The 13,652-nt window shown below is 35.0% G+C and overlaps 1 protein-coding gene across 1 annotated transcript in view; it reads left to right on the forward strand.

Annotated features, from left to right (window-relative positions):
- Col4a5 (collagen type IV alpha 5 chain) overlaps window positions 1–13,652 on the forward strand; it is a 181,203-nt gene that overhangs the window by 111,090 nt on the left and 56,461 nt on the right. Inside the window, exons 22-29 of the mRNA XM_090326386.1 lie at window positions 4,300–4,392; window positions 5,634–5,704; window positions 5,974–6,165; window positions 7,165–7,333; window positions 10,087–10,179; window positions 10,267–10,371; window positions 11,504–11,601; window positions 12,754–12,904. Of these exons, the coding sequence (XP_090182512.1) occupies window positions 4,300–4,392; window positions 5,634–5,704; window positions 5,974–6,165; window positions 7,165–7,333; window positions 10,087–10,179; window positions 10,267–10,371; window positions 11,504–11,601; window positions 12,754–12,904 (972 nt within the window). The remainder of the gene's footprint in view (window positions 1–4,299; window positions 4,393–5,633; window positions 5,705–5,973; window positions 6,166–7,164; window positions 7,334–10,086; window positions 10,180–10,266; window positions 10,372–11,503; window positions 11,602–12,753; window positions 12,905–13,652) is intronic.

The following is a 13,652-nucleotide window of genomic DNA, read 5'->3' on the forward strand; positions in this document are numbered from 1 at the left end:
TCAGATGTATGCCTCCTGAGCAGAATTACAGATGTGAGTCACTGGCACTCGACTCCAATTTAATTTAAGAAAATGTTTAATTTCTTTCTTACGTGATTTATTGTTTGTTCAAAGCTAAGTTGTTTAGTTTTAATGTACTTGTATAGTTTCCAAAGTTAATATTGTTAACTGATTTATAGCTTAGTTACATTGTGATCTGAGAAGATACTTGATATGATTTAAGTTTTTTTTTAACTTCTTGAGACTTGTTTTTTTGGCTTATCTGACCTGTGCTGGAGAATAATGAAAACTATATATTCAGCAGCTGTTGAATGGAATGTTTTGTGGATGTCTTTTAGAACCATTTGCTTTAAGATACAACTTAACTCTGAAGTCTCTTTGAATGTTATTAGTGAATTACTTTAGTAATACAGTTTGATTTCTTGCTGATTATTTTTATTTTGTAGAATAAATTTTTACTTTGCAATTCCCATGAGGCTTACAAAAACAATCTTTTGAATGTAGCAAGCTGTTTTTGAAATGATGCCAACATTTTTAACTTAATCATAAATATAAAAACAGAGCTAAATGAACCAAAGAACTAGGGATAGTATAAACGTAAGAAAACTTTTCAATTATGTTCCATTTCCTTCTATATTGAAGTTTAGATATGTCATAATAGTATCATAGTTATTTTTACATTGTTTTGATTTTTAGTGGTCATATTAAAAATACAAATGGTATACTTAACCATGCTCATAATGTTAGAGTGTTTTGTTTTTGTGTGCGTACTTGTTCTGAGGCTTAATCTCAGGGACTGGGTACTGTCCCTGAACTATTTTTCTCAAGAATACTGTCCTACCACTTGAGGCGCAGTTCCATTTCCAGCTTTTGGGTAGTTTCTTAGAGATAAGATTCTCATGGCCATCCTTGCTCAGGCTGTTTTCAAATCATGATCCTCAGATCTCAGATCTTCTAAGTACCCAGAATTACATGAATGAGCCACCTGCACCCAGCTGAATTTTCCAAATTTGCTCTCGAATAACTCTTGCTAATAAGGTTTTTTGTAATCTTCCTATGATTTCTTTTTAGTATTTATGCCTCCTTTCAATTTGAACAACTTTCTTTAGCATTTGTTTTATAATAGATTTGGGGAAGATACATTCTCCCAATTTTTGTTTGGGAAAATATTTATCCTCTGTTCATTTCTAAAAGATAGCTTTGCTGAGTTCAGCATTATCAGTTGGCAGTTTTCCTTCAACACTATGCAGATCTCACACTATTCTCTACTGGCTTGTATGATCTCTGCTGAGAAGTCAGCTGTCAAGCAAATTGAAGTGCATCTGTGTATTGTTTCTTGTCTTGAAAATCTTTTCAACTATGAGATCTTGATTTATAACTGTTCTTAAACATACTCTAATCATTCTTTCATCACGCCATTCTATTCTTTTGCCTACTACTCACAGATGCTAGGCAAAGTCATCAGCAGCTTCCACCTGCTCAATACAATTGTTAAGTCTCAGTTTTTACATTTACTTGCCTTTTCCCATGTTCACACTATATTCACTTGGTGCTCACAATATTGCATTTTCTGGTTGTCTTCATAACTGCACTGACATTCATGCATTTTTGTATATGTATGCATATTATGCTTATAATATACTCATATATACATATATATGTATACATACATATACACTATACACATGCATGTGTATACTATATAGTGTATATATGTATAGATGTTTATATTATATAGTGTACATATATGTGCATATATTATATGCCTATATCGATATTTATATATATATATTTGTACATGTATATATATATTGCACATAGGTACTACTAAACTAAAATATGGAATGATTCTATGTCATGCAAAAATTTTCTTGCTTCCCTCAGTCAGTATTGCAAAATATGACCACTATATATACTCTTATTATATATCTGTTATCCTAATCTAGTATTTTACCTATGATATATATCAATATTTTGTCATAATATTTTTCATTTTGGTATTCCATTGTACAAATCTTTCTCAATGTGCATTTTCATGTCAATGGACTTTTGATCCGGAGCTATTATGAGAAAAGCTGCAAGGAACATTCTTGTGCATGTTTTAAAAGTAGAATGTAAGTCTTGTGGATGAACTTGGGAATAGAATTGCTAGGTTATAGGGTAGGTGTAGGTTTTACTTCATAGATAGCAACAAATCATTTCCCAAAGTGATTTTAAGTTTATATTTCCCAAATGACATTGATAACAGGCTTCTTATGATTTTTACAGTCTTCTTTGTGAACTACCTTTTTCTCATGTTTGATTATTGATATATATATGTTGGATATATGCATATATATGTGTGCATGAGATACTTGTCAGTTCTATATATATTATATATGCTATACAACACATATAACAGATGTTATAGTCCATACCAAATATATATCCCATATCTTATATATAGCATACCTGTTATAAATACATTATATATTTTTCTCACCTTCTGTGACTTGTTTTTATGTCTTTTGTTAAATAGTTCATTAATATATGAAATCAAATGTATTAAAACCCTGCTATATGGTTAGTGCTGTTACGTCCATGTAATTTTTGTATAGTCAGAAGCAAGCATTAAAGCTCACTTTATCCCTTTGCATATGCAGTTATCTCAGTAACAGCATAAAAATCCCTCAACTTTTCCAGTGATTGTACTGGTAACATTGTTGTAAATTATATGACCACATATGTGTGAATCTGTTTCTGACCTCTGTTCTGTGTTGTCTATTTGTTTCTTTTTGCTTTGTAGCAATTATTAAATATTCTAGGTTCTTTGTATTTTGCATGGATTTTAAAATTATATTGTCACTTTTTTCATTGGGAATGCCTTGGAATCCAGTTTTTTGTTCTTTTCTCTACTCAAATTCATTTGTCTAATTTGGTAGCTTTCAAATATTGTTGATATGACATTGATTTCTAATTATATGTCTCCTGTACAGATATGTCTGTTTTGTTCTATATGTGTATATGCAATGTCTTAACTTACTTTTTTGAACTTGAAATCCTGATTATAATCCTTATTTCTGCCACTTTCTTCCCAATAAGATGATCACTGCATTCCCATCTTTCTCCTCTTATTTGAAAACCAGGTAACATCAACCTTTTAGTTCCTTAGGCTAAAATACTTGAAGTCATCTTAGATCGACCTTTTCCATTGTATTATATGTATGATCCATGAGAACATCTTGTTGGCTCTACTTTTGAGATTGTTCAAGTCCTCACTAATTCTGATCATGTTCTTTGATTTCACTTTAGAAATGAGCTACTATCTCTTTTCTAGGTCACTGTAGTAGTTGATTACATGGTTTCATTCCTTGCCTTTAACATGTATAAATAATGGCCAAATAATACCTGTAAAACTTGTTATATTTGTTTTCAATTTAAAGTTTTTTACTAGTTTCTCTCTTCATTCAAAGAAAAAGCTAGTCTTTGCTGTGGCCTGTATAATGCTTTGTGGTAGGGCACTCTTTATAAACTGTAAACTCTCTGCACTTCCTCATTCCGCTTCATCAATGTGGTTTAGTTGCTATTCTTTGTATGTGCTAAGCACGAGTATTCTTTCTGCTAGAGTATTCTCCTCTTATTATGGACATGTAATGTCTTTTAAGTTTTTTTCTTCTTTTGCCAGTCCTGGTGCTTGAACTCAGTGCCTGGAAACTGTCTTTGAGCTTTCTCAAGGCTAGTGCTCTATCACTTGAGCCACAGAACTACTTCCAGATATTTCTGTGTATGTGGTACCGAGAAATGAAGTCCAGGGCTTTGAGTGCTAGGCTAACAATCTACCAGTACGCCACACTCTGGGCCCTGCCTTTAAAGTATTATTGAAACATATACCATCTTGTCAATGAGCTCTATCCTGACCCCATCATATTTAAAATTACAACCATCCTCCCACCCACCTATCTCTGGCATACCCAGCTTTACTTTTTTTCTTACAAACACACTTTAATACTCTTAATGGTAAATACATTTATATTCTATTAAAATATTTCATATATTTTATTACCTTCATTGTTTACTTTCCCCTTTTTACAGTAGACAATGAGATTTATGAAGGCGTGAGATCTTATTTGTTCATTTATCCATGTAGTACAAATACCTAGAACAGTTCTTAGAAGCACATAGTAGGCACCCAGTAAATAGTTCTCGATAGCTCAATCCTGGATTTAGGCTTCTCTAACCCTACAAGTGGTTAAGAATGCTAAATGTTTCTGTTAAGTTCTTTGGTTTAAGTAATATTTGTTTTGTTTTGATTTTCACCAGGTGATAAAGGTGACACCTGCTTCAACTGTATTGGAACTGGTATATCGGGGCCTCCAGGACAACCTGGTCTGCCAGGTCTCCCAGGTCCTCCAGGTGAAACATTTAGATTAACAACAGCCTTTTAAAGTGTTTATTAATTGTATTTTAGTGAGTTCATAGATGTTTAGTCATTTATACATGCAAATAAATATGAAATGTCTCTCTGTTACAAAGTAGGCTCTTGTTTCTAATATCTGAAACTAAAAAAAATTTCCTATCACAGCATTTTGACACTGTTCCAGAAACTATACCTTTCTGATTTTTACATGTGTAAAACTACAGAACATAACAGTCAAACTTCTTTCATTCAAAAAACTTAGGCATAGTTCATAGTACTTTGACCTTCAGTTAGTTTCCAGTGGCAGAATTTCTATTTACTGGGGATGTATCACATACAGTTATTGAAGAGCAAGGTTTCTGTTGGAGTCTAGCACCCAAATGACAATGTTCCTCTTTCTATGTGTAATTTCTAATAAAAACTATATTCAATATTTTAGACCCACAAGTATTTTACTCAGTTACCCATTTGTATATCCTACTATTTCTTGAGGTTATACTTGTCAGAGACTGGACTGAGAATATGTACGAGCTTTCTTATCAGTCTAATATGTGTTTCAATGATATTAATTCATTAGGAACTTGGCAACAATTTCAGCAAATCTGGAAGGTAGCCTCTAGAAGTAATCAACCTACTCATGTTCCTCTGGCCTGGTGGTATTAAAACATGGGAGTAAATCAGAATCACCTAGCGTGCTTGTTAAAATCCAGATTGCTGGGCACCACTTCCAAAGTTTTTGATTCAGTAGATACAAGTGAAAAATAATTTGAAACGTGACCGATTCATGTGGAGAGTTATTGCTTTCATCAGTTTATGTGAAGAGTCACTGTACCAAGCATTTCTCATACCAAAATTTAGGAAGTGGTAGACCAAAGAAAGCACTGATTAAGGACCTAGGAAAATTTTATAAATGACAGCAAAGATGCCTGGATTGCTCTTTATCTCCTCCCTATAGTAAAGGATGAGCATTGTTTCATGGATCATTTGGTAGCTAAGGTTCTTATAAAAGCTACTTTGAAATTGCTAATATCAAATGATACAATATTCTATGAGGCATAAAATGCTAAACTTACTTAAAGAGTGGTATTTTCATTTTAAGTGCATAGAAGAGGAAAACAAAAATGTAACTTAAATGGGAGAGAGTGGGGGGGTCATATCTTAAAACTGGTATTCCAGAGTGATGTTTTCTATATGAACTCTGTCAGACTTCACGTTCATCTTATTTTGCGTGTACTAGGATCTCTTGGAGTTCCTGGACAGAAGGGTGAAAAAGGACAGGCAGGAGCAACCGGTCCCAAAGGATTGCCAGTAAGCTTTGAGTAGTAAATCATGAAATGAAAGGAAGTTGTGAATGCTTTAATTTTCAGCTATGGATCTCTATCTATCTATCTATCTATCTATCTATCTATCTATCTATCTTATATGGTATTGCATATTATAGAATGTGCAGTACTTCTTAATATTCTATATTATGTAGAGATATGATCTCTAATAAATTTAGGTTATTATAGTAAATAATGCCTCACCTAATTTGATGCTATTTATGCTGAATGTTCTCTCTTTTTCCTTCAACTCAGGGCATACCAGGAGCTCCAGGTGCTCCAGGCTTTCCCGGTTCGAAAGGTGATCCTGGTGACAGCTTTACTCTTCCAGGAATGAAAGGTGAAAAGGGAGAGCTGGGATCCCCTGGAGCTCCAGGGCTCCCTGGTTTACCTGGCACTCCAGGACAAGATGGATTACCAGGGCTTCCTGGACCCAAAGGAGAGCCTGTGAGTTGCTTTGATATTCTTGTTATTATGATATGAAATGGTCACAAATAGTTCCTAGGGAGTGGGAGTATGGCTCAGTTGTAGAGCTCATGCGTAACATGTGTGAGGCTCTGGATTTAAGGCTCACATCAAAAAAAGTTTGCTAAATTAAAACAGTCCTGAAAACTAAACATAAATGAAAAGTCTGCCTGCTTGCCTGCCTGCTGGCCTGCCTGCCTGCCTCTCTCTCTCCTTCCCTCCCTCCCTGCTTCTCTTCCTCCTTGTCTCCCTCCTACCTTCCTTACTTCCCTCCTTTCTTTTTTTGTTTATTTCTTTGGTTCCTTTTTTTCTCTCTCTGTCTCACTCTCTCATGCCAGTTCTTGTTTTTTTGTATTAAGTTTTGTTTGTACAAAGGAGTTTCAGTTCAGCATGTCAATTTGTAAGTAGAGTACATATTGATCAACAATTACTCCTTTCATCAGAGGCTTCATTTTATACACAAGACACAGCCTATGCTACTTGTATGGGAAGTATATTTTATGATAGCTGGACTGCATTGTTATAAGCATCATGATAGCACAAATACTGATGAACTTGTATTCTCTGCTGTATCACTTGCACCTCAAGAAAGAGCTCAATTGGGACCATAAGTTTGGCCTAGTGGTTAAAGTGCTTGCCTAGCATGCATGAAGACCCAGGTTCGATTCCTCGGTACCACATACATAGAAAAAAGCCGGAAGTGGTGCTGAGGCTCAAGTGGTAGACCTCTAGCCTTGAGAAAGTCCAAGGACAGTGCTCAGGCCCTGAGCTCAAGCCCAGGACTGGCAAAAAAAAGAAAGAGCTCAAATGTATTTGTTGAAGGAATGAATAACTAAGGAAAAGAATATCACAAACTATCCCATATGCTTATATAACGTATGAGAACTATTTATGGCTTTATATAGCTCTTGTTGTATTCAATCACATGAGTTCCTACGTCATTGCTTTATCTATCTGTGTATTAAACATTTCAATTTTCAGGGTGGAATTGCTTTCAAGGGTGAAAGAGGTCCCCCTGGAAATCCAGGCTTGCCAGGTCTCCCAGGGAATATGGGCCCTATGGGCCCTGTTGGTTTCGGCCCTCCAGGCCCAATAGGTGAAAAAGGCATACAAGGCATGCCTGGAAATCGAGGCCAGCCAGGAATCCCAGGTAAGTTTACTGTGGTTATTTTGTTGTAAATTTCATTTTTAAATGTAAAATATACTCTTTTGTCTACCCATGGTTTACTTCCTGGAGAAATGTATTTTTCTGTTAATTTATATTTGGAATCTTCAGAGCTTCTTAGCAAGGAAACATGAAAGGATGCTTTAAAGGGAAATTTCCCTTTAAGTATTTTGTCCTCATTGTTTTTGCTCACGACAAGTAATATAACTAAGTATAATAGAAACACAACATAGAACATCCACACATGTCATCTGACAAATTTATAAGCATCTTAAAAAATATTGAGTCCTAAGAATAATATTGACTCCTTTCACCTTGTCATTTCCTGATTACAGTCCTTTTCTACCTCACCAAAAGTAACTACTATTCAGATTGTAATTTTCTTTCAGTTCTCCTATTTTATTAGTTATATATTCATTCTTAAACAGGTATTTTAATTTTACTTCTTCCTAAACTTCATTTTAATGAATTCATAGAGTTAGTGTTCATGTTAAATTTAAATGTAGTATAGTTGTTTTCTTTGTAGTATTCCATAGTATGTGTGAGTGTGTAAATGTGTGTGTCACAGTTGACTCATCCATTCTTTTGTTAATGCAGAAATGGGTAACTTAAATTTCATGTCTGTTATAAATTATGTTTCTATGTATAATCACATGGTTTATATGTGTTTCTGAGTGTATATAATACAAACGTGATTACTAGGAGACAATCATGCATACATACATATCTTCAGGTATCATGCGTTCACATTTTTCTAGAGCAGAGTTTGGCCAACCATGGCTTATAGATCAAATCCAGGATATTTCCTATTAATCATTAACTTTTGTTGGTGGTACTGAGGTTTAAATTTAATCCCTCATACTTCCTTAGCAAGCAGTTTACCACTTGAACCATAGAGACAGCCCTTTTCTGCTTCAGTTAGTTTTTAGGTAGGGTCTCAGAATTTTTTCTCAAAATCAGTCTCAGATCACAGTCTTCTTATCTATGATTTCTTTTCCTTTCTTTTTTCTTTTTTGTCGTTGATCATGGGACTTGAATTGTGATCCTAGGCATTGTCCCTGAGCTCTTCAGCTTAAAGTTACCACCCTACCCCTTGAACCACAGCACCACTTCTAGTTTTCTAGTGGTTAATTGGAGATAAGAAACTCATGGACTTTAGTGCCTGGGCTGGCTTTGAACCGTGATCCTCAGATCTCAGCCTTTTGAGTAGCTAGGATTATAGGTGTGAGCCACTGTGCCTGGCTATTATCTATGATTTCTGTGTATTTGAGTTTACAGGTGCTGCTTACTACTCTCAGCCTGTTTGTTGAGATGACATCTTACTAGCTTTTCCCCCTGCAGGCTTCAAACTGTGATGCTCTTGATATTTGCCCTCCAGTAGCTGTTATTATACTTATGTGCCACCACCTTGGCTGTGACGAACAAAGATCAATTTAATGAAATGAAATTTATCATTCTCTTCCCTCAAGGCTAGAACTTTCTTTGTTTACATTTAGGAAATCCTTCTTTTTCCTGAGCCCATTTCAAGCTTCTGTTTAATTTACTGTATTTGTGCTTTGTGCATAGAAAACATAAGATCACCATTATTTAACCAAAAGAAATATGTTCTTTGCTTCTTACAATTTGAAACCTAATTTGGCCTACACTTAAAAGTCATATTTAGGTACTATTTTCTATTATTCCAGGTTCTACAGAAAAATAGAATAGAGAGACAGACAGATAGATTGATAGATTAATTTTTTGACTGGGTAGAGGTTGGATGGTTGGATGGATAGTTAAGGAGGATATTGACTTACCTGACACTAGAGGCTGAGAGAGTCCTATGATTAGCTTCCTGGGAGCTGAAGAAACAGGGAAAATTGGTAGAGTGGCTCAGTCCAAGTCTATTGTCAGAGAAATTGTGATATTGGTGGAGTAAGTTCCAGAGTCTGAAGGCTAGGGAAAAGGGAGGTTGTGTGTGTGTGTGTGTGTGTGTGTGTGTGTGTGTGTGTGTGTGTGTGTGTTCTGTTTTTTGTGTTGTTTTGTTTTGTTTTCCCCAGTCCTGGGGCATGAACTCAGGGCCTAAGCTCTGTCCTTGGGCTTTTTCCTCAAGGCTAACACTCTTTCTACTTGAACCCCAGCACTACTTCTGGCTTTTTTTCTGTGTGTGTATGTGTGTTACCAAGAAATCAAATCTGGGTCTTTGTGCATGCTAGGCAAGCACTGTACCACTGGCAGCGTTATGGTCCTGGCCCCAGAAAGGGGAGTTTTAATGTTTGAGGGCAAGAGAATATGGATGTCCTAGCTCCAAAGACAGAGAGCAAATATGCCTGTTTCCTGCCTCTGTTCTGTCCAGGCTCTCAGCTGTTGGATGGTGCTGCCACACATTGGGTGAGGGCAGATCTTCCTTATTCAGTACACTGATTCAAATGCCTCTATTCTGTAATCACTCCCATAGAAATAATACCCAGTAATAATGTTTCAGTGGCTTTCTGGGTACTAATCTGGTGATGATCTTTAAATGATCACATTTCTTCATTTGTGGAAATTCAAAACTGTCATATACTTTTTCTCTTTAAAATAGTATCCTTCTGTTTGTTACCTTTCTAGAATATGCAATATTGGAGTGGGTTTTTTTCTGATAGAGTTTTATTGCTTTACAGTTCTTAAGATTGCTGATTATTTCCCATATTTTGTTTTTAGTTACAAATTATTTAGTAAATAACTGCTACTCATTCTTGATCCACTCTTGTTCTCAGGTCCTAAAGGTGATCCAGGTCAGACCATAACTCAGCCAGGAAAGCCTGGCTTGCCCGGTCATCCAGGCAGAGATGGTGAAGTAGGTCTTCCAGGTATGGAAAAAAAAGATTTCAAAGCATCTTCATCACCCCTTGGCTTCTTTGAACATCTCCCTTTCAAAATCTGTTATTTCTCCATAGGCGAACCTGGACTTCCAGGCCAACCAGGATTCCCAGGAATACCTGGTAGCAAAGGAGAACCAGGTATCCCTGGAATTGGGCTTCCTGGACCACCCGGTCCCAAAGGTATGTTGGACTGTGTTTGTCAGGGTATGTTAGCTGGTTAGTATAACACATTTATTTGATAATAACCTGTTTTAAGTGTATTGTCTGTGGATGAAAAATAAATCACAATCACAATGTATATATAATTTATAATCTTTACCTTAAATAATCATTCATAAAAATATCTAATTGTAAATATTCAAATAGTTCAAATATCTAAATTTTAAATGTTGAAAGAACAATTCATAAGGCAAAACTCAGCAGAGTTACTGTATTACTCACCCTTATATTCTGAGTTACTAACAATATAAAAAGCACTCTATCTATTTTTAATTTATGTGTTATATTAAACAGAAAATGGCTTATTGCATATATACATACATATACATTGTCTTATCAGAAAGAAAAAAAACTCTTTGAGTTTTTGCAAATGTTCTGCCTTATTCCTCAGAGAACTTCTCATTAATAGCAAAGAGTGCCCATTTAGGCGAGGACAGTTCTTAAATAGATCATTGCTCATTACTACCAAATGTTTTCAGTATCAGATGTAATGTTATATGTGAATGTGTATGTAATGTCAGTACTATATCAAGACATAAATGTCCTGATTTTATGAGGGGTTGTACTCCATATATTTAATTTTGTTTCACTATATAGTAGTTCTTCCTTTCTTGAAAAGAACATGTATTCTTCTACACAGATTATCTTTATACAAAAATAAAAGGACCATAAAGTGGGGCCGGGAGTTTGGCCTAGTGGTAGCACGCACAAAGACCTGGGTTCAATTCCTCGGTACCACATGCATAGAAAAAAGCCAGAAGTGGTGCTGAAGCTCAAGTGGTAGAGCCCTCACCTTGAGAAAGTCCAAGGACATTGCTTAGACCCTGAGCTCAAGCCCAGGACTGGCCAAAAAAAAAAGGACCATAAAGTAATTGAAAGAGAATATCAGCTATCTGTAGTTTTGGTCCTAAATACTCATACACAACTAAGCACGATTGAAAATGTGGATGTTTCCTTTTTAAAAATTATTTTTAAGTAGTTGTACAAAGGAGTTAATATTCAACAAATCAGCTTATGAATACAAGGCATCTTGATTGGATATATTGAACTGTATTCTCTTTGGGGTTTAAAAACTGACTTTATTATTTTACAGGTTTTCCAGGAATTCCAGGGCCTCCAGGAGCTCCTGGGACACCTGGAAGAATTGGTTTAGAAGGCCCTCCTGGGCCACCAGGCTTTCCAGGACCAAAGGTCTGAGATATTTCAATTTACTCTTTATCGTATCTCTCCTACTTTCCTTAGTCTTAACTCTCTATTTTAATTTGGGCATCATCTCAAGTCTACTACTGAACTGATTGTTGTTATTTAAAAAAATTACTTATAAAGCTCAATCAGTCATATTTTGATCACCATAGTTACTGATCTTTTTGGAGGATGGTCAGTTAGTTATTCAATATCATGAGAATACACCATGTTTAGCTTCCCATTTGTTTCTCTAAAGACTCACTATTCCATTAGATCTCTATTAGACCTATGTGATTATTGGTTTCAATGATGGTGAACACTACTTCTAACACTCATTCCCTCTTCCTTGACTCCATGTAAAATACGTAATGAAAATAACTGCTTTTGGATTAGTAATTCTATATTTGTGTTATTTTTCAATTCTTATTTTTGTTTCTTGTCTAATCTTAAACTTTCTCCAGTCTTCCTTCTGCAAACTGCTGTGATATGAAATTACTCTATTTCTATGTTTTTTTTTCTTTAATCAATTCAATCATCCTTATTTTCATCATTAACTCTTATTTACCTTGGGAAACAGGATGATGATCATGATGGCAGCTCTACACACAGTGAAACATAGTAAAACATGTAAATGGAGTAAAGTACAAATTTTTATAACAATAACTAAAATTCAAAATTATTTCTAAAATCTCGCATTTGTTTCATCTACTTGTGAATAATTACTTATTTCTTTGATAAATATTTTAACCCACATCTTCAAATGATGCCATTTCTACTACAAATGCTTCAGTGTTTATTTCTAAGTGGACATTTCATACAAAACCCACAATACCATTAAAATACTTAGTTAAAAATAATTATTTTTAATCATATTTCTTCACTTGGGTAGACTTACTTAATCTCATGCATTTTTCAGTTATCTTTCTTACTCTGAAACCAGTCCAATTCATTTAATTTGTTTTGCAAAATCCTGTTTGTCAACCTTTCTGATTTTCTCTCTAACATACCAATTATTTTTCATTTAGTTTTTTCTGTCCTTCCCAAGGAATAAGTTATTACCTTTCCTTTTCTTATTTAAATTCTCTGTAGCAAACAGCAAAAGGTAAGTCATGGGAGTTTTTTTATTTTTATTTTTGTCTTGCCATGTTTATTCTTAAGGGAGAGCCAGGATTTGGGATACCTGGACCACCTGGGCCACCAGGACTCCCAGGCTTCAAAGGAACACCTGGTCCAAAAGGTGACCGTGGTTTTCCCGGACCTCCAGGGCCTCCAGGACGCACTGGATTGGATGGGCTACCTGGACCAAAAGGTATGGAAGCTATTGACTCTTGTCAATTTGCTTTTAAAATGATAGAAATTGAAATCTTTGGGGCAGTTTATGGATGATATGCACAATGAACTAGAAATGTCATGATGTTATCTGTAACTGCTGTGTTCTATTTTTCATTCTTATTTTCATCTTCAATTTCATCATTATGCAAAGATATGTTTTAAAAGTAACACTGAACAATCATAGTGGGGTACACCTATCATCTCGGTCAGGAGACTGAGTAAGAGAATTACAAATTCTAGGACAGCTTGAGCTACCAGTGACATCCTGTCTCAAAACAACAAAAAGTAACAGTAAGAAGTCTTGCCTCCACTCCAACTCCATTCTTTCTCGGCCTCTCCATCTCCATATGTACATACTGTTGTTTTCTGATTTTATTCTTTCATTGTTCCTTGATAAAAATAATAACGAATACAAACTCAATTTTTTCTGTTTCTTTACAGACATTTCAGCATTTTGCACTTTGCTTATTTTCATATCATTTTATAGCTTAGCGATCACTTCATATCAGTACTTAGAAATACTATTTTTTCAAAGTAGCTTCCTAGTATTGAATCTGAAAAGTATGTTTAGTTAATTCTACCCATTTCAATTTGCTCCAATTGGTAAATTGATAAATTTTACCAATCTTTTCTCATTACAAATCATGCCACAGTGAATAATCTTTTATACATTATTTCAAATATGTAGGTATAATTGTAGAATAGAAGTAATGAAAATGGATCTC

The sequence above is a fragment of the Megascapheus bottae genome, chromosome X (genome assembly GCF_031878675.1).
Source record: "Megascapheus bottae isolate mThoBot1 chromosome X, mThoBot2.hap1, whole genome shotgun sequence".
Classification (NCBI taxonomy): domain Eukaryota; kingdom Metazoa; phylum Chordata; class Mammalia; order Rodentia; family Geomyidae; genus Megascapheus; species Megascapheus bottae.